This window comes from Haemaphysalis longicornis, unplaced genomic scaffold, assembly GCF_048455015.1.
Source record: "Haemaphysalis longicornis isolate Haplotype H1 unplaced genomic scaffold, Haemaphysalis longicornis Haplotype H1 scaffold_10, whole genome shotgun sequence".
In the NCBI taxonomy this organism is placed as follows: Eukaryota; Metazoa; Arthropoda; class Arachnida; order Ixodida; family Ixodidae; genus Haemaphysalis; species Haemaphysalis longicornis.
The window spans coordinates 136,113,221-136,139,674 of NW_027526204.1; the positions used below are offsets into that span (position 1 = coordinate 136,113,221).

Consider the following 26,454-nt stretch of genomic DNA (forward strand, 5'->3'; position numbering starts at 1 on the left):
GTGAGTAATACAAATTGAGTACTCATGAGTACAGATTGAGTAGTACTCATGAGTGAAGAATGAGTAGTACTCATGAGTGAAAAATGAGTAGTACTCATGAGTAGTACTCATGAGCAGTAGTACTCATTGAGTGCTCATGAGTACAGATTGAGTACTTATGAGTACAGAGTGAGTACTCATGAGTACAGATTCAGTACTCATGAGTACAGATTGATTATGAATACTCATGAGGACAAATGAGTTTGAGCACAAGTGAGTACGATTACAAATGAGTATTTGATGAGTGAGTACGAGTGATTTTGTAAACAGACGAAGTTTTTGAGTCTGAGTTTGATTGAGTACAGCGTGAATGAAAAAAATTGTGATTGAGTTTGAGTGAGTTCTTTCTGTTTTGCCGACCTATGGTGGGAACTAACGAACATCCATCCACGTGAGCGCCTTACTGACAGACGCTATTTACTCTCGATCCACGGGTCGATATCCTTCCCAGTAAAGGCGAGGCGCCGCAGATTACTAAGTATACAACCCAGATATAATGACTTTCCCCTTCCTTACCGCTGCCGTCCCTACATTTCCTGCGGGGTGCTCCCTCACGAAGACTCTAGATTAGTGACTACTGCGGGAGTTAGCGGCCACTGCACCGTGCTATCGAGCCCGTGTGATAAGCAAGGATGTTTGCTTCATGGTCATGTCTCATCCATATCAAAAAAAGGAAAAACAATACCCGTAGTCTAAAAAATTGGTCGCGTATCTACTCCTTACGTTGCAAATGTCGTCAAAAGACGATAGTCTTTGCAGAGATTTGCCAAGGAAATGCCCCCCTTTGCTTTCTCCCTCACCTTTCATGCTGTTCCTGTACCGTCGCGCTCATCCCAAGGTAAACACACTAAAGGTTTGCGCAAGGCGATTTGAATTTACCTCGTTCCACTGCTACAGGCCGGGTTCCTCGATGCCAGCGCTGCAGTACGGCGGAGACACGCGTGGATGGAGGCGGCCGACTACAAGGTTTATAGAACCGCATGGCCGTGCTCCACGTGCGTTCCAAGCAGAACTCGGAACCTAGCTAGTGGAACCTTTCGCTGCTGTTGCCGCGTGATTTTGCATATGCCGCCAGGAGGCGGCGGTTTCCTTCAGTAGATGTAGAATATCATTTTTTATCGAAAAACCAAGCATCCATAATTTTTAAATAAAGGAACGCTGTAAATATCCCTTGTGTACTAATTTCCTGTCTTATATTTGAGTAATGTCTTGTTCTTATTCAAAAAAGTTGACAAGTATGAACATATAAACCAGGCTTAGACGTTTACATTTGGCTGTGAGTATATAAGGCTATTAAGCAGTAAGCATTTTACTTTGGCCGGGTGGCTGAATCGTGTTACAGACAGACAGACAGACCAAAATTTCTAGATTAAAGTAGCCCAAGAAAGACTATCGTCTTTAATAAAATAAGGTCGCAGGAACCACTAAGCTGGTTGTCTAAGATATTCGTAGCATCGGGTATGAAGACACACGGCGCCAACTACAAGAAGGGGGAAGAACCCGTAGGCGCGTTACTCCTCATCGTCTGCCTTCGTCGCGTATCGGAAACGCTCGGAGGTTGCACGACCCTCTCGCGGCGCTCCTTTCCTATCGGTAGAGGTCGCTTGCGAGCCACAGCCTCATATGGCATGACGAGAGGGTCACGTTTCCGGAACGATTTAAAGCGAAACGATGACGTCAGCGGTACTGCAGCGCGCCTGTTTGAAGTCGCTTTGGAGTGACTGCTTCATAGTATGTTCATGCTTGTGAAGTGACTCTCCTAGATGCCAGCGCGGTGCGCGTTTAGCTGCTACGTGTACCTCGAATACAGAAACACCAGAAGGTGTATCATGAATGAGGCAACTATAGAATTACAAAGCAGACCCACGATAGAGCTCCTCAAAAATTATTTGCGATTACGCTTTATGGAGCTTTAACCGAGTTGCGGAAAGCAAGGAGTTCACGGGGGAAATTCGTGCGTGTGCCGGTCGCTGTGTGTTGGTTTGGTGATGCCGCTTGAGGTGGAGACCCCCGGAGCGTCAGGGACCACCAGGGGTGACGAGGAGCAATTAATTGCCAGCCATGGTGCTGTGAAGAGGGGGGCTTCTAGCACTCCATGCGCGCCAAGGGAATGCACTGCCTCCAAAGCTACCCATGCGGGGTTATAAAGGCCGTAGCGAATCAAGAACTATAGGCACCAGGCAAAGGGCGCCATTAGAACTCAAAATATTGATGAAGCGGTTTAGAAAGCGGCATGTCTTAATTGCCATCTTTCAGCCGACGACTGCACAAGATATGACCTGAGTGTATCAGGGATGTCCAAACTAGAAACCTGGATGCCCCTCAGATGGCAAGGGTTCTTCCACTGACATCACTGACTTGCGACTTATGATTCTCTTTATTGCGCTGTGATTTGCAAAAGTCTGTGGGGTCGCGCCTGGGATCATCGACGTCCCGGGTGCTCGCCACCCACCACTCACTGTCCGCTTGTTGATGGGCTACTACGCTTGTCGCTTCTTTCAGCCCACTCTGTGTTTCAATCCTGGAAACAGCGAACAATCGTAAATCTTCGCTTACCCCATGGTACGTTCCTATTGGTTTGTTCAGGTGTACGCATGGGGGAAGTAACGGCCGATTTCCTGCCGCCGAACTTCGCCCCGTCCCTCGTGATGCTGTTATCACGTTTGCTCTGTACATGTTTGGCTATCAGGGCTGGCCAGTCTGAACACCTAATTAAGGTTTTGGGAAGTTAATTTGCTCAATGTAAATTTTTTACCCGTGCGTGTGTCAACATTCTTTTCTTGATATTGCGAGGTTTTTACGAGGCATTTTGTTTTTGGTTGGATCTAGCATCTGCAATAAATCGATACTGTTCTCTCTCTCTCTCTCTCTCTCTCTCTCTCTCTCTCTCTCTCTCTCTCTCTCTCTCTCTCTCTCTCTCTCTCTCTCTCTCTCTCTCTCTCTCTTTATTGTCCTTACGTTTTTGCTGTTTTCAAGAGCGTCAATATGTATCGCGAAATTTTGACTGGGATAGGGTTTGAGTTCAAGTTCGTGTTACTATCGGCGTACGGTGTTGCGAAGACCATCTGCAATATTATCGAGGTCATTCATCCATGCCTTCCGTCGTCCGGTTTCCCCCCTCCCCCCTAATCGACAGGGAGCGACCCGGTTTTGTACGCAATCACACGGAGGCGACTGACGCTGGACACAAGCCGCGTTGAGTGCCCGCCGGCTAGGCAAGCCACACTAACCGGGAACGTTGCACGGAGGTGATAACAAAGGCGTCGCGCGGCATCGCCCTTTCCGCGGCAGTCTAAGTGGTCCTGTCTTCTTCGGCGGCGAGCCTCGCATCGGGGGAACCCTTTGTGGCGTTTCCGAAACGCCGCTGTTCAGCGAGTGCCCGACGCCAGATTACTGACGAGGCCCAAGCGCCCTCCTGTCGCTTCAACCTCGGGTGGGTCCTAAGGGCTTCGACCTTAGGAAGATTGAACCACCGAAGTCAACCTGACGCTGACCCGTGCGAGAGGAAAAGTGCCTTCTCTCTGGGAGTGTGTGGGCGTCAATTTCAGTGCCACGGATTTTCGTGATTGGTGCGTTCCTGAAAATAGCGGGAAAAAGGGTGAAATTGGACGGACCCAACTTGGTTATTGAACCTCGCGCGCGCAGGAGCGCAGAAACTTGTTCACTCAGTCAAACGCCATGCAAATTTCTGTACATAAAGTTTGTTTATTCGCTCTACTCAGCCCCAACTCCGGACCTACGGACGCCATCACCGGTCATGGGGAACCGGCCCACTCGTCGCAGCCAACTCGTCCTAGGAAAACTGGTCATAGGGAAACTGGTCAAAGAGGGCATCTCGTTCTAGGTGATCCCGTGCTAGGAAAAGTGGTAGCACTGACCTTCTCGTACTAGGAAAAGTCGTCTCGCGGTTTCATTTTTGGCCGATGTCGAGGAAATGGGGAGAGGAAGTTAGTGGCTTCTAATCTTATAATTGCTCCCAGGTTGACCTCTTCAGAGTTCGGGGTGTCCACTGCTTTTATTTGTTTGCAGGCGGTGGTTGAAATGGTTTTTCTATTTTAACACATGTTCCTCTGTCCCCATCTTATTTCCTTTCTTGTTGCAAAAAAAAAAATTCACATTTTTTGGGGGGGTAAGGGGTTTCTTTTCATGTTTTTTTTCTTCTCCTTCCAAAAAATATTCGTCACGCTTTTTCGGTGGAGGGGGGTGGACTTTTTCTTTCTTTTGCGTTTTCTTTTCTTTTCTTTTTTTTGTCTTGCGTTATCTTTTGAAGCTTTTTGCCTGCTTGTGTATATATCTATAAATGGGGCAAAATGTTTGCCTCTTGTTTGCTTGAAGGTGTTGGTTGAAATTGGCTTCTGGTTTCAGCATAAGTTCCGGTTTCGTTTTTTGCTTTTCTTCTCCTTCTAAAAAATATTCGTCACACTTTTTTGTTTGAGTGTGTGTGTGTGTTTGGGGGGGGGGGGGGGGGGGGGTCAACCTTTAAGTCCAGCCTTGGCTTTCAGGTGATATGAAGACTAACAAAATGAAAGTTACCCAGCTTGACAATGATCGTTTGTCAGCAGGCATGAAAACAAAAAATCAAAATACTAAAAAGCGAAAACACAGAACGAAATCGCAATCCCAATACAGCGCCGTCCCTTATTTACCAAAAATTAAGAAAAATGTATTTGAAAAAAAAAAGAACGGGCAAACGAAATCTAATATAAAAGGCTCACGTAATTAGCTGCACAAAAAAAAAATAAGATACGCTGTCTGGTTGGCGCGTTCCTCGAAGGCGACAAAGGAAACATTAATCGTGGTGAATTGAAGGAGGAGTGTAAGAATTTTTACGCATAAGATGAGAAATATACAAGCTTCTGTACTGTTTCATTTGAACATGATAGAGGAAAAACGTAAATTGTGACGAGTTGACCGAGTGTCCAGTTGCCCTAGGTTACGAGTTTCCCTAGTGCGAGATGGCCTATGACGACTTGCCCTATGTGACGAATTCACCTATGACGAGTTGGCTGCGACGAGTTCAGCGAAAACGAAGGTTGGGTCGGCTTTTGTTGCCGCCGAGACGAACAAAGGAGCAGTGGCTGCCCTGGGGCGCAGAGCGTACAATGCGTGCGCTTGGACGTACAGTGAGTGTTTTCTTGCTATAACTGGTGGGGGAGATTGTTTTCTTAGTTAAGGCGTCCCTGCCTTTCTCTCCATCTTAAGCCCGGGAAACACCGGAAACAAAGGAGTCAAAAAGAGTGCCGTACAGATGAAGTTCAGAAGAGATGAAGTAATTGCCAACAACAGTGTCGAAACAAAGGCGGAGTAATAACAAACAGATCATACCACGCCATTCCAACATTAGCCCCGTTTACATTGACCCGACGAGGGCACGTTGAGTCGAAATAAGCAGATTTTTTGGACTCAACTCTCCCATGTATAAGCGGACGGGTCGGGTCAGAGAGCCGTCGCTGCGAGTCCGGTCGACCCGGAGGCAGGGGGTGGGTTGGCTCGCTCGCCGGGCTGAGTCGAAGGGCGGCGGGGAGCAGAATACCGTGTTTGCGCGGTTCTAACGCGCCCCCGATCGTAACGTGCGAGTAAGTTCGCACAGGAAAAATCGAAAAAAAAAAATTGACACTTACGGTACTGCGCAGATGGAAAGTATATGACACCACGTACCTGCAAGAGGGAGATTTTATTTGGCGTATGCAGCCGTGGAAGCGAAAAAGGATTGTGCTTCACAATATTGCTTATCCAGCTCCTCCTGGTAATAAAGTCACAGCGGAAAACACTGAAGATGCTAGCGATTTCAAGTGTCTTGATCTTCATAATTCTAAGCGTTACGGACAGAAGCACAAAAAAATGTGCCACAGCTGACCAAGGTATGCAGCATGCCATTGAGGAATCAGTGCGCCGAAATTCACTCACGTGGTGTTGACAGATTTTTTTTATTGGATTGAGTTGAATTTTGTGGGGACTTCGTGTCCGTTGCGCATGGCAATGTAGCCGGCCGTTTTAAAGCCTATTCTGGTTTTGAGCCCGATTGTAACGCGCACAAAAATATTAAGGCTACCTTTTAGCAAAAGAGGGTGCACGTTAGAATCGTAAAAATACGGAAGCCCCTTTTCCGGGAACCCCGCCGCTCCTCTCACCTCGATTCTTTGGACGGGGTGCATATAAACGCGGGAGGGGCCGAGGTAGCTGAACCCCCCAGTCGACTCGACCCGTTCTCGTCGAGTCCATGTATCCGGGGCTATTAAGTATGGAATGCTGTAATATGGGGCAGTCACAGGAATGAATGAACGAAAACGGAGTCACTCTAAAGGCGTCACCTGCGCCATGAACATTACTGATTGATTGAATTTTTTATTGGAGCAAGAATGGCGTCTGCCGCACGATGCGGAGAGGGGATGCAAGCAATGGGATTGAAGAATATTTAAAAAATGATCTAAACAAGCTTTGCTCGCCAGAGAAACTAAAACGCGTGGAATAAAAAAAATGTCGCCAAAAAGTTTTGTTAAATAAACAAACTCGCTGTGCAGACAGACTTGGTTTTCATTTATCTACGTGTGTTGATATTTTTCTTGCTCTTATTTGTCTACAGTTATTTATCTATGATGAGCAGACTAAAAATTTTGCGAAAATACTTGCAAGTTAACAAGGGACAGAACAGGGTAAAAATCAACAAATTTTATTTATCTACCTGTGTTGATATTTTTCTTGCTCTTATTTGTCTACAGTTATTTATCTATGATGAGCAGACTAAAAATTGTGCGAAAATATTTGCAAGTTAATGGGGGAAAGAACAGGGTAAAAATCGACGTACACAATAAGTAGTTCGATTTTTTTTTACTGTACCAGATGTTGTAATAAGTGAAGCTGGAATTTTGAACATGCTGTTGAAACTAGATGTCAAAAAGGCACCAGGACCGGACGGCATACCCAACGTTTTTTTGAAACGATATGCAGAATGGACATCGAAATACTTGTGTGTTCTGTTCACTAAATCTTTGTATGAAGGGCAAATACCGGACGACTGGGGAATCGCCAGAGTAAAACATATACATAAGAGCGGAAAAAAAAACTGCATTAAGAACTATCGTCCCATCTCCTTAACTTGCACGGCATGTAAACTTTTAGAACATATTATACATAGCCACATTACGCAGTTTATCGATCTACATAATATTTTAACAAAGCATCTACATGGATTTCGAAAAGGTTATTCTACGTGTACCCAACTAGCGGAAACAATACATGATTTTGCGCTTACCATTAATAACGGCAAACAAACTGATGTAATTTTTATGGATTTCCAAAAAAAGCATTTGATAGGGTCTCTCATAAAAAGTTACTTCACAAACTCCGCAAAATTATAAATAACCATCAGCTCTTAAATTGGCTTACAGCATACATTACCAATCGTAAACAGTTCGTTGTATTCAATGGGGAAACTTCCGAATATGTTTCTGTGGACTCTGGCGTCCCTCAGGGGTCGGTGCTTGGGCCCCTTCTTTTTCTTTTGTTTATTAATGATATTGTCTGCAATATTCCTGTGAAAATACGATTGTATGCCGATGACTGTGTTATCTACACGGAAGTGAACAGTGTAGCCGATCAAATTCTTTTAAATGAAACACTCAACAAAATTGTTCTCTGGTGTGACAAGTGGCAAATGTGCATTAACTTTGACAAAACAGTATTTATGAGAATTACTAACCGGAAGAGTCCTTTAGCGTATACGTATTCCGCGAACAACAATTTCCTTCATGAAGTATCTGAGTACAAATACTTGGGCCTCTGGATTTTAAATACTTTAAATTGGTGTCACCACATTGATTATGTGGCAAGAAATGCCAACTGTAAGCTTTTCAATTTACGAAGAGCTTTAAAATTCAGCACTCCTGACGTCCGAATGACCGCATATAAAGCTCTTATTCTTCCCTCATTAGATTATGCAGCTATTTTTTGGGACCCCTTCACTCGAACAAATATTAACAAGCTTGAAAAGATACAAAAAAAGGGTGTCCGATTTATTTATAACAGCTACGGGCGTACTTCTGTTTCAACCTTGTTATCCAGAGCCAACTTACCACAAATAGCTGAAAGAAACCGTTTAGCCAGGCTAAAATTTCTCTATCAAATAGTAAAAAGCCACTATAAATTAGACATCTCCAACATAATAACATTCTCCTCCGGGTATGCCACACGGCAAAGGCATCAAATGACAATTACTCCTTTTCGTACACGCAACAATACCTTCAAATATTCCTTCTTTCCGCGGACCATTACTTAATGGAACCAGCTTACTAGCACCCAAGTACAACAGCCTTCACTTTCCTTGTTTACATCATCTCTAACTTAGTGCTGAAATTATGTCATTTATTCTTTCTTGTTTACCTATGTATTTGTTGTTTGCCTTTTTTTGTGATCTCCTCATCATTTGTACCCTCCTGCCAAAATCCCAATGAGGGATTGCAGTATCAATAAATAAATAAATAAATAAATAAATAAGTGAGCACGCAGACGGACTACATACAGAAAGTGTTACAAATTGTTGTGAAGGAGATTGTCCAGAACTTCCGGGACGCCCGACTTGAGAAATTTTTTGTTACGGTGGGTGGGCGTTCCTTCTACTTCCGGAACTGCTGTGTTGCTTGCTTCCGTGTTCTTCTCAGTTAATCCAAAGAAATGCAGTTGCTTACGACTCTCACGACAGTTTTTTTTTTCTAGGCATGTTGGAGAGTAGCTGGTCTGCCATGCGCCCACATGTGCCTCAGGACCTAGCAATGAGCTGTATTTAGGCCGCGTCGTCAACGTGTAGGTTCCGTGTTATTATAGATTGAATGTAGGGTTTAACGCGCCGACGCAACGCAGGTAATGAGGCGCGCTGCAGTGGAGGGTTTCGGATTAATTTTGACCGCCAGGGGATCTTTAACGCGTGCTGACATGGCGTACACACGGGCATTCTTGCTTTTCACCTCCATCAGAAAAGCGGCTGCCGCGGCCTCCATGCCATTATAGACCTAACTCCTTACCGGGCCCAAAACTGACGACCCGGCCGGACCGAAGCATTTAAATTTCCCCACACAGGACAGACACTTTATTCCTCTGCTGCAGTTATTTTTTTCTTTACTTGCAGGCAGGGAGGCGCAACCGTCTTTGCCCCTTAGGCGGACCGAGCTGGACAATGCCACGCGGGGATTCCCGGTTTGTTACCACTGAAAGGGTCGCGCCCTCTCCAGCTCGAGGAGAGGGCTTTCGCTGTAGGGGGAGGCACAACACGCGGGAAGAAAGGCAAGGATTGAGGACAGTGGGATTTTGAGACAAGGGGGAAGCGGGGCGGGAAAACTGCGACGGGGGAAATGCGACATGGGGATGCTCTCTTGCCTCCCATTTAGGTTTCGGTATAATTTCAGAGACGCTAGCCCGCAAACTTTCCGACTTTTCTAACCATTCCCTATCCAATGCATCTTTGCAGGGCCAGCTTTTTTGCTCTCCCAAAACTTCAGCGGCCCGTCCAACGCTCATGGCCAGTGATGTCATTGTATGACAGAGGACTTATCGAAAACTGTGCCGTTAAACTAACCGGAAAACTGTGCAGAAAAAAAGGGGAATGATGAGTTTGCAATACCAAATATATCCTTGTGGGGTCTACCAATGCTTTTTATTGCGTTACATGGTCGCTTTTCGGCTGTGCGTGTTTATAGTGAAAAAAGAAGTCCCCTGTAACGTTCTCATCGTTCTTGTAAAGCAAATCTGTGCCTTTTATCGGTCATCCCAGCTGCCGCTGATATCGCTGCTATCGGCCGATAGCGTCCATCGAGCCGGTTATATCGGCTGCCTGTGAAATTCATTGTCAGTGTGTTAGGTAAACCGAGGGCTAAAACGTTACTTGCACCTTGGTATTATTATTCATTGAAGTTATCCGCGCAGTGATGAAGAAACCTAGATTGAGGTAACATTCGAGCTGTGGCGTTTGCTGTAACGGTAATTACGTGTTCACCACAAAGCTAACACGGCAGCTATGCTAGCATTCCAATCGAGCCAGCAAGAACGCGCAAATACTCGGTAGTCCTTGTGTGTGCCACTTGTAGGCTGAACCATCGCCTCATAAATCGTGTTGCTGCGCAGTACACCTTGGGCGATGGCAAATAAGTCATGCCGTTACCTGGGGAATGATGTGAAACTTTACCCGGTGTCTTCAACGCACTTCAGGCCGACGATGGGACGATAGAAACGGTGCAAGAAGTTGAATTGAAGCGGGCTGTGTTTTGGGCGTACCGTTCTGCAGCTCACCAAGTCGCCTTGATTGCACGCCGCTCTCACGATATTCGAATCCCCGGCGATGTAATTTCAACTCATAAAAATCTCAGGAAGGGCTGTCGGAATGAAGGCACACTGGAAAAGCACAAGGAAGCGGATACTCACTAAGAAAGAGCGCAATGGACACACGTCCTTAGTAGTTCAGTATCCTATGGCAGTTGCATCAGGGCCCCCCTGAATGTAACTTTCCAACAAAGGGTATACATCATAAAATCCGCTGAGAGAAGCACTATTCGGACTACTATCATTGGCGTTGGTATATGTTTTTAGGCGCATGTTTTTCACTTGTTTAGTAAAATAACCGATTACTAGTGCGGTAGCCCCCGCATTGCCAATTCAGCAAAGAGTAACTCGCCTTCTGAAGTCTTCCTTCACGGCCGGTAGCTGCTTTTCTGCACTTTTTATAGCTCTTTTTAAGCTATGCCATGTCACTGCTCCCTATGCCTTGCAGCCGATTGAAATTATTAGCGAAGCTTCGGTAATTAACAATATCACAACTTGATTCCGTATCACTGCGGCCTCCTGTTTGTGGGGGACGCTGTAGTTCTAACTAAACATGGTTCACTGTCGACCACTTTTTACGTGACTCTGGCTACAACAAATCTATGGTGATGCTGATATTCAAATGGCAGGCACCAGGCTCCGGCTGCTCTTACATAACAAAAAGTGATTGTCGTTACGCAGTGAAACAATGCCAGACAAATAAAACATCTTTATTCATACTTCGCTTAACAAAACGACAGGAACAGCAAGTAACCCTGACTCTTCAAAACAAGAACAACAAACAAGGTTCAGGCGAATACAGCAACGTAGCTGGTCGACTACGTGCACGAGCACAGCTATAGAATGAGCACAGGTAATCAAAGCCTAAACTCGACTAAGGTGAGCGCTGAGCTACTGAGTTCGCCAAAGCCACATGTCTCGTTCTTGTGTCTACACAGTAAGCTGTGCAAGAGCATATTTCGTGTTCTGCTATGCATCATAACCATATCCGCTTAATTAAAACACGCATGTCCCTCCGTAAGCTTCAGCAAAAACTACTTGCTCAACAGTAATGACAACAACTACGTCAACAAATCAATGCTTTTTTGACGTTTGCAGAGAAATATTTTCATGAACATTCAAACATTGTTTTTGGCGACGGCGTACAAAATTTTTTTAACGAAGTCAAGGCTGTGTTGATAAGAACTTTGAACAATGACAGTGGTTATGACGTGACTTACTGTGACATGAACAACATTGGCAAACACGTGTAACGGCCCGCTCGTGGTTTCAGCCGCCCCGCCCCGTTCCAGCCTCTCCTGGCCCCGTTTCATATGATCATAGGAAAGAAAATGTAACACAACCAACACACCAATGCGTATTCGAACGAATCAACCTTCACGATCACATCGAATTGAAGGGTGACGCGTTCGAATGGCGTAGGAATTTGTGCAACCTCATTGTTGTTTGAAGCGCAACTATAATGTGCGCAAATTCGCATGCTTATACTTTGCTTTTGTTTGTAACCTTCGATGCAATGCCTACCGTTAACTTCACATATCTTGATTAACGGCCTGCCTGCATGCCAGTTTCTCAAAAGTTTGTTTGTTTGTTTGTTTGTTTGTTTGTTTGTTTGTTTGTTTGTTTGTTTGTTTGTTTGTTTGTTTGTTTGTTTGGTGTAGTTGCTGTTCTTTTTGTGCTCCTGGCGTACATTCGCGGGGCCCCAACTGAAACGACGTTATAACACGAGTGCACGTAGAAGCGCCCCGCAAATCATATTTAAGTTATGGGAAGTTGACTAATATTCTGGTACAAGTTATCACTAAGCTGCTTTTCTACAGACGTTGCGCCACAGGCAAAGCAACAACTCGTTTGGCTGTACCAATGGCATCGCAGTATCACGTGATACCGTGATACCAACGATACCGCGATGCTTGGTACCGTGATACTTGCCGTGATACATTGACAAGTGATACCATAATACTTGCCGTGATACATTGGTATCACGGCAAGCATGGAAATAGTCGACCGTGCGCGGTACATCAGTCACTTAGACAATCCAGGCACAGGGATGCTCTCGAGGCATGATTCTCAAGCCACTGTAAATTTCGGGTTCGTAGCATTAAAACAAAAAGAAAGAATCGCCGATGGCAGCCATGTCTTTAGATAACAGTGGGACTCTAACAAATAAAATAACCATGTTTTAGGCAAACACGACGCTCTCTTGGATAGTTAATTGTTTCTGTTTTTCATCGGTTCCAGAAACACGAGGTCTTTGAGTTATGCAGCGAGCCATGGGCGCCAATTCAGTTTTCCTTTCTCTTTTTTTTTTTACTTGTCTCACGAAACAGTTTTTTCTCTTGATCAAAAGCAACAGTCGCCTAAGTATCAAGGCTTTTCTGCTTCAATAGAAGAGGCCCTAGAAAATAAGATCTGAGCAACACACCTCTAGGTGTCTTTGAATGGATCGTTTCTCTAAGCTGGCGCGACTACGCTGCCGCTAAACAGTACAAGAAGCCAGCGACCGCTTGAAGCCGTACTGTATGGGGCTCCAATCAAACTCACTTCGTGGATGCCTTGAAAGGGCGGGCTCTGTTTTTTGTTCCCAAAATCTCCCCCCCCCCCCCCACCTTTTTTTTGCAATTTACGTTTAATACCGGAAGGGATGCACGTTTCAAGATTCAATACAGCTTACTCGCACGCGGCGTTATGCCGTGCTCACGCACCGCTCCCGCATCCTCGGTGGCTTCGGCACTACAACGTCCTTGAGAAGCTCACGCTCATTCTTCAGCCAATGAAAGCTTACGAAAATGCGCTTACTTCACTTGTATGCAGTGCTCGTGTGAGGTGGCTTCGATTGTCTCCGTTTACCACTCCTCGAACTTTAATTAGAGCATTTGAAATTATTGAAAGTATTGAGGGTTCGAAAAATGTGACTTCGGAAACAAGTGCTAAGGGGATATGCGGGCCCGCTAAAGCGTACTATCGGCTGCCCAAAGGTTCATCGGACCCATTATCATCTTATGTAGGTCTGCCTTGACGTTTCGGCGCGTTTTAGCAAGCAGCGAGTAAAGGTGCGCTTAGTGATCGATCAATATCAGCAGTTCGGGTTTTGCTGAGCGGGAGCTTTCGTTTATGCACAAATAAACTTGAAGTTCGCCCACCGTTATGCGCTGCACTCAATACAAACAGCTTAGCTTCGTCTTATAATTTTGAAGAGATTAAAAACATTCGTTAACACACTCCGACACTTTTCTAGATAACCACATCGTGGCGACCTACAGTCTAAGTATTATCACTAAGTAAAGCATGATTCTGCCCTAAAAATGTACGACAAAAACGTGTTGTCCATTCTACAGGTGTATGGTTAGCCTAATCGATACTGCGCACTCAATGCGTTCTAAAACTCCATGCGAAGGTCAATACAACTTGGGTCACTTTTAAACTGGTCAAATCGAAGGAACACGATTATACAAACACGCTAGAATTATCGGGTAAGCGTTATAGGGGCCGTCCTTTACTTCAAATGGCGTTAAGTCTCCTGATTGTCATAGACGGCCAGAGAGGGGGTGGTGAACTATTCGTTCTATTATGTTTAACAATTGTCGTCGCAGTTATGTCTGCATGCCTAACAGGAATTGATGCGAAATATTTCCTCCGGTCCTTCTTGGATTTGGAAGTGGCTAGAAAAGCAGACCACATGTTCTGTATGATGGATTCGGTGTTATTTGAATATAAATATGTCAGTGCCCAATTTCTTTTGTAGCACAACTTGGAGAAAGGGGAGGATTATCCACATTGAGTAGAGAATTTTTTTTTGTTTTTTACGCATATGGCTAGCACGATGTCAAAAACTGGCTCTGAGCTTTTTCTCGTGGAGTGAAGCATTTGGGCATGCACTTCAGCACACATTGTAGTTCGTAATGGCTGCCCTTATTCTACCAGAAGAAGGGCGAATTTACATAAGACACTCGCAGAATGTGCGAAATTAAAGGCGAAATTATCCCGTGCATGCCGTGGACCCGCCGGAAGTGACAAATCAAGTTACTGGTCTGAATAATAATATAAAAAAGCTCTTGAGGCGAAGGGTGCCTTTCTAGATGCGTGGCGCGTCTCTTCCAAATTAAGCGTGCTCTGGTCCGATGCCATTTCGGGGGAAAGGGGCAGCGGCGGAGACATGAAACCCAACAGCTGGCTTCGGCACGACACAACGGCCCGGGCCCTCGGACGAAACATACTAGCAAACATGAAATGTGATGCGTACATATACAGTGACATGGCGATAAACGACGAAAAGCAAGCACGACACGGCAAACACGAAGTGCAGCGCGTGGAACGATGCAAGACACGACAAGATCAAACTGCTGCAGAACTAATTTCGTGCGTGCGTTGTATTCTCGTTGCATTAAAAAGGACGATGGAGCCTGTGTTTGCTGTTTTATGTCATCTAGGTTCATTTGTAGCTCTTGACTTTGGTGCGCTCGTTGGGTGTCTACATTACGTCATAACCGCGGCTTTTGCGACGCAAAGACAGAATCCATTATCCTCGTCTCTTGGTTTGCGATGACGCAAATTTATCTCAATTTTAATAGTGATCAGCTGCCATATGGGAAGTAGCTGTAATGAAAAGGTAAATACCACGCGTCAGAGATGAACATATACTACGCCATTTTAAGCCATTTACCCAAACCAAGACAGCTGTTCGATCTTAAAAGTGGCGTGAACCTTTTAAGAGCATTAGCCTCTTTGATCAGTAAAAACTGCTCGTGTGAACTACAACATTAAGAAGCTCTTCCCACCAGTACCCTCATGTACACGTTACAACCCACAACGGTTTGCTCACGCTTTCTAAGGAGTGAAGATGGCTTACTGCCAAACAGACAAAAGAAGCTGTTTTTCTTTGAGGATTCCGTATTATGGTCACTGCAGAAGTTATTGTGAGCAATACTTATCTTTCACAAACAGGACGAAATAAAAATAAACAATGACCTACGTATTTTTGAAAAACAGAAGGTTGTCAGAAAACAAGCTTCCCGTAGAATATGCAACTTAGTACGTTACACGCATGCACTCTTGAAACGCAGCGTCGTTGCTACATTGAGCGGAAATACTTCTCCATATAAATGCACTGCGGGTACACTAGATCTATTTTTGTAGGGTAACGTGCTGTGAATGAGTGGGCATGCACAGTTTTTGTAAGAATTGTCTCGGCAACATTAAAGGTTTCTGGGTCACAAATAATTCACAGAATAAGGTTAACCCTTAACTGTAATCAAAATATTTTAGGACAGTAAAAGAAAATGTGTTTTCTCTGGATTTTCGGTATAAAACGTTTCAGCCTCGCTCGGGAGGTAAGCTTGTACTTTCAATCTTTTTGCGGCCTATGCGCTTTCGCCACGTCCTACAAAATTTTGACAAAGACTGCACATGTCCATCATGTGTGTGTGGCGGTAATATGTCGTAAGGCAATCATTCCTCAAGCGTCTTTCAACACTTACGATAGTTCAGCAAACAGAAGGTGAACCGTATGGTGTCGCAGCTGGTTTTTTCGCAAAATCAGACATTGGTATGCCCCCATGCTGAGTAAACAAATTTCACCGCGTAACTAGTAACTCAGCTCCACCAAACTGAGGGCCGCATTTATACTCGACTAGCTGATGTCCTCGTTACTCATGGCATAACGTCACTTGGTCGTAAGTGTCCTAGCCTGATACAGGAACGGGTCCTTTGCCTGCCTTCTCCTCCACCACTCTCCATTCTACTTTTCAGGCATTCGGTCTTCTGCAGATGCTTCCTGGTCTGATAGTGTTATTACGTCTGTGTATACATATAATCTAAGACCAAGCATTTCTTTTACGCTTTTTTTTTCGCAGTTCTTGTGCCCATGGCATGCGCTTTATCCTCTTTCAGTATATAAAGTAGTTATGATTCAATTACTGCAATTGATGTCAACGGCTGGGCCTTTAGTTCCCAACAAGTGTTATACTTGAACCGCCGCTATAATGCCTGAGTCTGAAGTCTTTCAAATGTCCTTCCTAAATATTTATCACAATTATGGTTCGGGCCCTGAGAGCCGCAAATACTTCGAAATCAAGCCCCTATGCTTTCCCTGCCGCGGTAGTGTAGTTAGCTAAACGAAAACTACGAGGACCCCTAAGCACATATTATCCTGTAGCAATAGCCAAAGCATTAGTATCCAATCGTAGAACGTGCCCCTAATTGCTATCATTATTCCCCATTTGTGCCTTTTTCTTATTCTCTCCGTTACCGTGACTCAGCACCTTCCCGCGTACGCATAGCCAAGCAAGGAAGACATTCGCCAAAGACAAGCTTTACTACTCGCCTAGTTACTACTTCTGCAATTAGCATGCTCAGATTGCTCATGTAGACCCTCATGACATGTTTCTAACACACGGTTCTAAGTAGAAGGCAACAATGTTTTTATTAGGCTCACCTTTAGTTCACTAGAGTTATGCAGCTATGGCGGGGTTGGAAATCCAGGCTTTGTTATGCGGAGCCCTGATTTGATTCCCAGGCCCAAATTTACCTAATTTTCTTTTCAACTTAGTTTCTTGGTTAAATCGGAGCTTTCTAAGCCTCACTAATGGCGCTGTTGCCCTCAAATTCACTGCAACAAAGCAAGAAACAAAAAAAGCAACGCTTCCCGTGGTCAAAATAGAACATGAGTTCCTATTGCGCCATTCCGACACGGTCGAAAAGTTTCGAATTTGGACTTTGACTTTGACTCAAGTTGCATGGGAGGAAGCTTCGCGTCTCAATCATCATTCTTTTAAGAAAGAGGCTTTGATTTTTGCAGAAGATTCCCTGGGAGAAAATTTTCACGTGAATTTTTAAATCTTTGAGCTGTATGCCATTTTGAGGGCCATACCTTAACCAGAACGAAATATTTTCAACCTCCAGACTTAACTAACGCTTTCGCTACAATAACGAAAGTAGGTGGAAGCTTTCCCTCCGTGAACTCTACCGATGCGTTGAGCTGATCGTGGCGGCCTTGTGTTATACACTGACGTTCAAAATCGGTGTCTGTTCACTGCAAGATTCCAGATTCCGCCCAAGCGACGTACGTTTTGCAAGTTCCAATTTCCAATAAATCATATGCAAACGCCGCAGCAAATGGCAACACCTTTGACAATGAGCACCATCGGATAATTTTGCGGGTTAAGGACTGTGGAGTGAAACTTGATTGCCACAAATCGAATGGTGACATAAACAACGCAGTTGTTTGACCAGGACGCATTTTTCTTCAACTGCGAAGTTTCTGAGAAAGCTGTATAGCTTTCTTTCGTAGCCGTACGCTGCATTCAGGTGTATGTCAAACTTTCCTTTGCAGAACTCAGTTACATCTCTCGTCGGTTATCGGAAAAGGTACACGTTTTACTCGCAGCACTCTATTTATTCTTCATTAATGACAAGTGAAGCTGAAATGACGTATTATATAAACGTGAAAAACATCGTGGGGAAACTCCGTGGACACCTGAGCAGTTCCTATGAATTGTGAATGCGAAAGCATTAAGGTCCAGTTGAACGCACTGGGCATGGCCCGGTGGCGAATATATATGAATATATATGCCGGTGTTGTGAGCACCGCCTGAAGTAGAAGCAATCGCGGCGCCGGAAGTGGGTGCGGTGGTGCACCGCGCAGAGCGCCCTGTCTCGCCCGTGACAGCTGAGCCACTGGGTGTGGTCAGTGCAAACAGGCGTGCCCTCCTCCAGTCTCCCTTTTGCACAAGGCAGTCCGGCGGTAGCATCACGCCGGCTTCGTGTCTTCCATGACAAAACTTCTGCTTTGCTGTGCTTTTCTTTGTGTTTTATGTATAAGGCACACCCGTTCTGACCTTCAGCCGCGCGCGCTTGATGATCCACATGACTTGTAGGCCACTTCGCTGACAACGCCGAAGCTGGCATTCTACCTCAATGGGGCCATTTAATGCTTTCGCATTTCAACAAAAAAATGCTCACTCCTACTAATATCGTACTAGCACTAACACCGCGGTTGTAGTAAACGCAACAATTGTTCGTTAATGGTTGTTCAGCAAGACAGCTGCGCCAACGCTGCAGCCATGCAGCCAAAGCGAGCACATGTGTCGGTTTCACAGACGGGTAAACATAAATCGGAGAACACTTTCTCATCCAAGCAAAGTAGTAACTGCATGAGTACGCTTTTTCTTCAAAACACCTAATTAGAACATACACAGACAGCTCGACAAACGTAAATCGAACAGAAGCAATCTTTGTTTGCTTCTGAAACATGGTCTTGTAATGGCGGTGAGGTGCGAAACAAGACAATGGCATATTCATTGGAAAAGAAGCACTATGAATGTAGCCGTGATGGTTTCTGTAAGGATGCAGTTCGAATGTTTTACCACCGGGCACTAACGTTTTCATTACTACGGCGACGCCGTAGCCTCTTGTTGATAAACTCGTATGATGCCGCCATCACAGTCGTTGATCTGTTCAGCAATCAATGTCAGGAACAAACGGAAGCCTTATTTTCCACATGAGCAACGATTAAGAGGAAGCCAGTCATAGAATAAAAGTAACATGCCTCCGAAAAGATGCGCATAGTCGTAGCGTCGGTGATTTATGGTTTCACCTGAAGCGGAATTTTGAGTTTTGCCCATTCTCTGGCTGTTTCAAAATGTCCATTTCGAGTCAGCCTTGATTGGTGGAAACCACATGACCCGGATGTGACCCAACCCAAGCAAGCCGGGCGTCAGTTTCTGGGCATATCTCCGGTCAGAGGCCTTGCAATTGCAGCTACGTCACGAGTGAAATGGGCGCGAAATGTACATTTTTGAAACGGGCACAACTCAGAAATTTTGCCTCCGGTCTGAACTGGGACATAGATACAACGGGGCTGCTTTGTCATGAAATATGCACTGGGCGGCTACAGAGAAGCAAGATCAACTTGCTTTTCGCGCTAGAGCGTCCAGACGGCAGGCGTTGCGTCAGTCAGTGCCAACGTGTGCAACCCTAGTTCCCTCCAGTCTCTGTCCTCTCCTCAACACTGCGGTCAGATTGACGAAACGCCGCAAAAGTGCCTTGTAGCTCCTGTCCGCAGGAAACACGGCTGGGGCGAACGACGAGTGGCTAGTGCCATTTCGAGAACTGCAGCAGCCAGTAGGCGAGAGCCACAGTGATAGGCAGGGCCAGGGCCCCGGCTCTTGCGGAACAGCCGTTGCAGCTGGGCTCGTCGTAGCGGTATCCGTAGCAGTGCGTCGACACAAGGTAGCCGCCGGCCTTGACGATGATGTCCTCTGCGAGTTCGGCCGCCTCCACGTCGCAGCGGAGCAGCACGGCCGCCTTGGCGCACTGCTTGTAGCCGTCCATTTGGCTGCGACAGGTACAGGAAACGGAAGAGTTGGTTCAGGCCTGAACAGTATGAGGCGGACCCTTCTGCAGGCAGATCAGTGGCTCTACAAGCACAGGCTTACGGGCGAAGTTTACATCACATTTGAAACATGGCCTAGGTTGCAGTTTTCTCCGCCCTATACCCGGCCTTTGTTTCAAAACTCTTTTTTTTGCCTCGGTAGTCGCATGAGCAAAAGCTGCAATGGTCAGAGTAAGGCTTAGTACTGCATTAAAGCAACTTTCGACGACATCCTTTCCAGACGTCTTCATGTTAAACTGCACTTTAACAAGTTCCGCCCCATGTGGCGATCAGAACGCCAGTGGCAGGAATGTAACGTAACGTTTTTGAGCATAACGTCATGTTCACGCGTATGCTTCTTTTGCTCTGGTCAAGACATGATATATCATTTCGCACCTAGGCAGACTGGTTGAAGAGTGGTACATCAGACATGAACGAAGAAAGGTGGTTTTTAGGGGGTGTGTTCCAGAGGTTAACGAGCGCGTATTATAGTACCAGCACGAGTGCCGTATCTTCTCCTGGGCGCTGAGCACCTGTCCCTGCAGCTCTGCCCGCTGAGCCATGTAGACCGAGGCGCACTGGTTGTAGTCGTCCTGCAGCTGCTTGTAGCACTTGGAGTGCTTCAGGTACGCTGCGCATAAGAGAACGAGAATAACAAAAGAACACTGTGCTAGGAAAAGAAGGCAGGGTATGTTGGGAATGCGCTAAAATGATGCAGGTATCTTTGTTTGGTGCTGGTCTTGCAGGACCAAGTGCAAGCAGTATACGTATGCAGGTCAGCAAGGTTACATCCCATATCTCGGTCATAATTTATTCATAAAGTGTGTGTTTTCCACAGGGCAGAAGAAGCATTAAGGTCGGTCATTTTGTTTTCTCTTGTGCGCGAGGTATTAGTCACTATACTCCTGCACCGTCCGCTGACTGCACCGTCCGCTGTAATCAACACCGTCAATCTAATCCTGGTACTCATGGGGCGCAGTCACACCAGAGCAGTGTGCCAGAGAATATTTCGTTCAGTAATCTCCTTCGGCATCGTCCTTTTATTCACACCTCTTTGCGACGACCTTCTGCCGGGCATTTTGCCTCAATGAAATCACTGCACCCTTCCAAGCTTTGGTAAGTATGTTGCGTGTACAGGTTATTATTTACTAATTGTGTCTGAACTACAACACTCGCAAAAAACGCGCAGAAAAAACACCGTCTTACCTGCACACGCCCCTGCAAGATGTATCGGGGCCGTTAAACGACAACAACTAGCAACAACGAGTCACCACAAAAGCACAGCCCCAGAAGCGCTGAAGAGGTTAAAGGGGCAAACAGCCTGCCTCGAAAATATTGTGTGTCTGCCCCACCAGATTTGATGCCTCATGCCGCTGTCATCTTTAGGGCGCCAGTCAACTGAGTGGCGAATGGCAAATGACACTTTTCGCGAGGTTAGATGACAGCCCTTTTGCTACCGAGATGACAGCTTCACGGTGGATGGTGGTCGATCGAAATTGTCAAAACCATGTCACTTCCTATAAGAGAAGAATTAAAGCAGCATGAAATATCGCCCCGCACTTTACGCACACGGCAACATAATGGACAGCTATTCGAATGTGCGCATTCATTCGCGATGGATATGTGATTGTAGTCAATCTGCTTTTGTTCGGGAGCGACGGAATACCAGAAAAGCTGGGTGAGATTCTATCGATTGTTTTTGCAATGACGTACTAGAAAATGCTCGCATCTGCTGTGAACGACTGGTACCTTTCTGGCGGTGGAGGAATTCAAGATTTTGGAAAGCACACCATATTCCCGCTCGGATTAAATCATTCCTTGTGATCTAACCTATTCCCGAACTTTCTTGTGGAGAGTAAAATTAGACGGGAAATGATTTTTCCATGTTTGAAAAATGCAATTTTGTTGATTGGTTTCATCATGACAGCACTAACTCAGCGGAATTTTTCGTTTTTCTTGGTTTCTACCGAATCGAAGGACTGAAATGATTGAGTGTAATCTGTTACAAATCTTACATCTTTCGATGTTGCGATGCTTTCGGTCAGGCTTACGATGCTTCGAATAGTGTCAAGTAGAAAGGGCTGATTCTGATTCTGATTGTGGGGTTTAACGCGCCGACACTACACAGTCGATGAGGCGCGCCCAAGTGGGGGGCTCCGGATTCATTTTGACCACCTGGGGATCCTTAACGTGTGCCGAAATCTCAAATACACGGTTGTTTTCGCTCCTCCTCTCCATCAGAAAAGCGGCTTCCGCGGCCGAGAATCGAACCCGCGTCCTTGTGCTCAGCACAACGCCATAGCTGCTGAGCCACCATTTCGGGTCGAGTAGAAAGGGCGCTTTTGAACAGAAGAAAGCGCAGGGGGAAGCGTTGCCGCTCTCCTTGAACTATCTATGCACCTTTCGTGGTACACCTCTAAGACATTGTACCAGGTCTGAAATACTGCCTGGTCCGGTATATAACATCGTCGAATGCCTAGATAGTTTCTACTGGATAGGTTAAACCATGCTAGGTGAGGCTATCTGGGGCACGAAACAGCGTTTCGTCACCAGACAAGGATTAGCAACCCTGCAGTACATTTGCTAAAAAAACCTCCAAATAACTATACAATCACACTGTGGTCCTTCCTGCGCTCGATAGGCGGGGCTGGATATCTATGGGAGAAACCTTCATACTGCAGTGGACACAACCAGACTTATGATAGGGATATTATGTTACACATTATACAGCCATGGTATAAAGGCCAGAGGGCCGGTGGGCGGGAAGTACATTTCACGCGGAGAGTAGCTAAATTCACGCTACAGGAAGGAGAATTGCGCCGTCCATCTGCATTTCCCTACTACCCCGATGCATCCTGATTGTTCTTCTAAGCAGGTTCGCTGATGATAACGTAACTATTGTGTCCAACCTGGTCTGACAACGCTCCATCAAGCATGCATTTTGTTTTATACTACTAAAATACGCTGCACTAATCTCAAAAGCGTTTCGTTCAAGCTTCATTCGTTTTGCTAAGTTGAAAATACGAGCAATGCTACTAAGCCACCGTAATTATCAGTCATTCGGACATTGGAGATTTTCTTTTATTAAGGTACTTTGAAATTAGAGGGGGCTCTGATAATTTTGCATATGTTTCCCGCATCCCTGACATTAGTTGACTGTAAAAACGAAGCGCTGACCTGTTCAAGCCTCCGTAGAATACTGGTCGAGCCTCGAGTAGCTTAAAGGAGCCATGAAAAGAAAATACAACTTCGTTTAATTTGAACGAGCTAGGATTCAGTATCTCACTCAGCTCCATTACAGCCGCAAAAGATGTTTTTTGAGCGAAAAAAAGCAAGAAGTATTTAAAAACTTTCAAATTTTGCGCCACAGTGACGTGTTATGAGCAAGAATGACGTCATACGGGCCAACAATGGCATCCTCGATTTACCAGTCCTGGACAGTCCGCGGGAGTCTGAGGACGGCGTTCGGACCGGAACTCCCATAGGAATACACAGGAAAATCGAGCTCCACGTCTCGGGCAGTCCGCGGACGATCCGGGATTGATAATCGAGGAGGCCCAATAAAACATAATTTTCAGTGCGTTAACTGCACCTTAGCATTCAAGTGATGCGGTCAAATGGAACTAGAGGCCCCATTACAGACGTCCAGTCATGTGTCGTCGCGACAGGTCAGTTAGGCCGCCGCCAATCGCACAAACAAGGTTCCGTGACGCCATTGAAAAGTTGCGGGAAATTGGCTAGGGGGTCGCGACTGCTTCACACGTTTTCTTTAATATCTCCGTTATTTGTTAGACGATTGCGATGATATTGGTATCATTGTTATCGGGACTAAGCACTCTTTCTAGTAAACCCAACTTGTATTTTGTCTTCCTGGCTCTTTTAAGCAGCTTAAATATTCACGCCAGTTTATAAATTTCCTTAGCTGCCTATAGGAATCGTATTGTCACAAGCACAAAGAGTAGATCTGAAGGCTCTACTCGCCCCTATGTGCAAGTAAACCCCGCGAAGAGTTTTGTAAGGAAACAAAAAAAGGTAGACAGCCGCCACTTGCTGCTTCCAGTCGCTAAAATGACTGTACAAACCCTTGCAGTTATGCCGTTTACCCCGTCTTAGCCAAGGAATGGTCGTGAATACCCGATTTGTAGCACATGGCGTCGAGTACCATTCAACAGTTGCACCTTAACGCTTGTCAAGGTGAATCTTGTAGGCATAATACATTGTCGAGAGCACCCAAACGTACACTTATTACACTGCCCGTGTTCGTCCTTCTGCGCCTGATCTTTGTTCTCGCTCTTCATTCCTCAAATATGTCCTACCAACTAGTCCAACATGGCACTTAATCAAACATTCATCATACACCCGACCGATAAGCAGCGCAGTCAGCTGGAGACAAGCCATGAACAGAGTAGAACAATAAGTTCGGCTAGAATGCCTGCCCGCATGTAAAATGGCCCGCGAACTGAAGCGCCCAGGTGCGCATGCGTGAGCGCACTCACTCTGCCTGAAGCGGGAGCCTTCGCGGCAGAAGTCCTCGATGAGCTGGGCAGCACCGCTGGTGAGCCGTTTGTAGATCTCGCGCTGCTTCTCGTTGAAGCAGCGCTGGGTGAAGCTGTTCACGCACTCCATGGCACCGGTCAGGTGGCTGCATGTGCCGAAGACGTCGTTAACACGAGAAGGAAATCAAGAAAAAAACGTTTGTCGTTACAATGTAACGAGCACACCTCCGCCTGAAAAAACTGGAATAGTTTCGGAGGCGAAGATTTTTTGGTTTATATTACGTTCGTATTCCCCGAAACAACTTCAAGTCCGTTCCGAGGCCAACTGACAACGGCATTTACTGAGTCTTTGAGCCGACCTCCAAGCTTTAATCAACATCATCAACAGCCCACACAGGCCAGCGCTTCTGGTGTGTGTTTCTTGGCGTTCTTCATCAAAATCTGCGCTGTTCGTTCCTTTGTACCACACAGGTACACTGCAGGACAAAGGCCCCTCCCAATGATCTCCAACCGCTCCTGTCCTGCGCAACTCGAGTCCACAGTTTAGCCCCGGATTTGATTATTTCATCCCTCCATCGTGTTATTGGTCTTCTTCTTCTAGTGCCATCTCTCTGTATCCACTCTTTTACCGTGGTGGTCCACCGGTCGTCATTTATTCTCGCCAGGTGACCAGCCCGAGTCAATTTCTTTTTCTTTACTTGTGCTATGATACAATCTACTCCAGTTTGCTCCCTGATACAGAAAGCTTGTTTTCTGTCCTTAAATGCTACTCTGATCATTATTCGTTCCATGGCCAGTTGAGCCGACATAATTTTTCTTTCTAGTTGTTTAGTAAGACGCCAAGTTTCACCTCCTACTGTAATAACGTTTGCGTTCGATTGACGTCTTGCAGCACCGACAGTTAGCGGCGTGTCGAACGTCAACACGAAAAATATCTGCGCATCTCAAATCCATACACGCACTTTCCCATGACCAATACTTGTTCCCGCAAAAAATCGGCCAAGAAGTGATAAGATCCACCGGCTACATGCTTTGAATAGCGTTTTGTTTACCGGCATGCTATGTTTATTGCTTTTCACCTTACTAAGTCCTAGTTGGCGCAAAATCTCTGACAGTGAAATTTAAATCCCCCTCCTAACCCCTGTTTTGCGACTACCCCACTTTTACTGGCGCTAGGTAAAGACCGCGCTGTGCTTTTTGAACACGCGACGCGTTTCACAACCACGCTACCCGCCGGCTTGAGTTATTCGACCATGTCCCGAAGCTTAGATGCAGCTTAGGATATTTGTCGTACTAACTCGCAAATGCGCCTCAGTTCCGGCTCGCTGGTGGCGAATGCAAGGCTTTTGTTCTGCGACAACAGGTCCAGCTTGCTGACGCAGTCGGACACCTCCTCGTTCTGGCACGAACCACCGTCCCCGACTGATGTCCCTCCGCCATCAGCGCCACCACGGGACGAAGCAGCTCTTGCCGTGGAAGCGGCCCAGCACCTGACGTCATCCGGCCGGAAGCAGCACAGTAGTGCGACGGCTGCAAAGACACGGCAAGGGCGCAGAAGAATCGGTTGAGTGATCTGGAATGCATTAAATAGTACTACAGGGTTAGCAAGACGACCATGCCACAGTGACATTTAGGAATGACACGTGCGTCATTGCGGAGAACACAGGAAATGGTATGGTTTGGGTTCAGGTAATAAAAGGCAAAGTGAACTCTGCGAGAGATAAGACAGTAAGAGAGAGAGAGAGAGAGAGAGCGCAAAACTTTTTTAATGAGCTGAGTCTAGCAGGAGTGGAGCCTTATTATAGTAGGCACGCGCCGTTCTGGGTGCTGCCGCTCTTGAATCAGCAGACGCTGATCGCAAAAGCAGGTACTAACAACAAGTGAATCAAACGCATCCGTAGGCAGCTCTTATTTTGATCGCAATGTTTTTACTTCCTCCGTGCAGCTGAACGTGCAGTTATAAAACTTTTCTCGCCTGCCCCCTTTTTATTTCTTCACCCCCGCAAGTGTTGCTCCCCCGATTTTGCATAACAATTACGCTTCCCGTGCTTTAATCAACGTCATACACCAGCGTTTCTGTTAGCAACAGCTCCATAGCATGCATACGACGCAGTGTTTTGAACGAAGGTTTTCAAAATATTTGATCCAGGGATAAAAGGATCGTACCCCGCTTAGTAACATAACTGCAATTTGCCTAAGCTCTCGCTAATTAGAGCAGCGTCCGTAACTTGAAGGCACGCC

The 26,454-nt window shown here is 45.9% G+C and overlaps 1 protein-coding gene across 1 annotated transcript in view; it reads right to left on the minus strand.

The window, feature by feature from the left end:
• Positions 1–11,041: 11,041 nt before the first annotated feature.
• Positions 11,042–26,454, minus strand: part of LOC144159408 (uncharacterized) — a 129,429-nt gene continuing 114,016 nt past the window's right edge. Inside the window, exons 2-5 of the mRNA XM_077690878.1 lie at positions 25,512–25,743; positions 24,214–24,359; positions 20,213–20,348; positions 11,042–19,681 (exon numbers count right to left, since the gene is read on the minus strand). Coding sequence (XP_077547004.1) covers positions 19,438–19,681; positions 20,213–20,348; positions 24,214–24,359; positions 25,512–25,743 — 758 coding nt within the window. The 3' untranslated portion in view covers positions 11,042–19,437. The remainder of the gene's footprint in view (positions 19,682–20,212; positions 20,349–24,213; positions 24,360–25,511; positions 25,744–26,454) is intronic.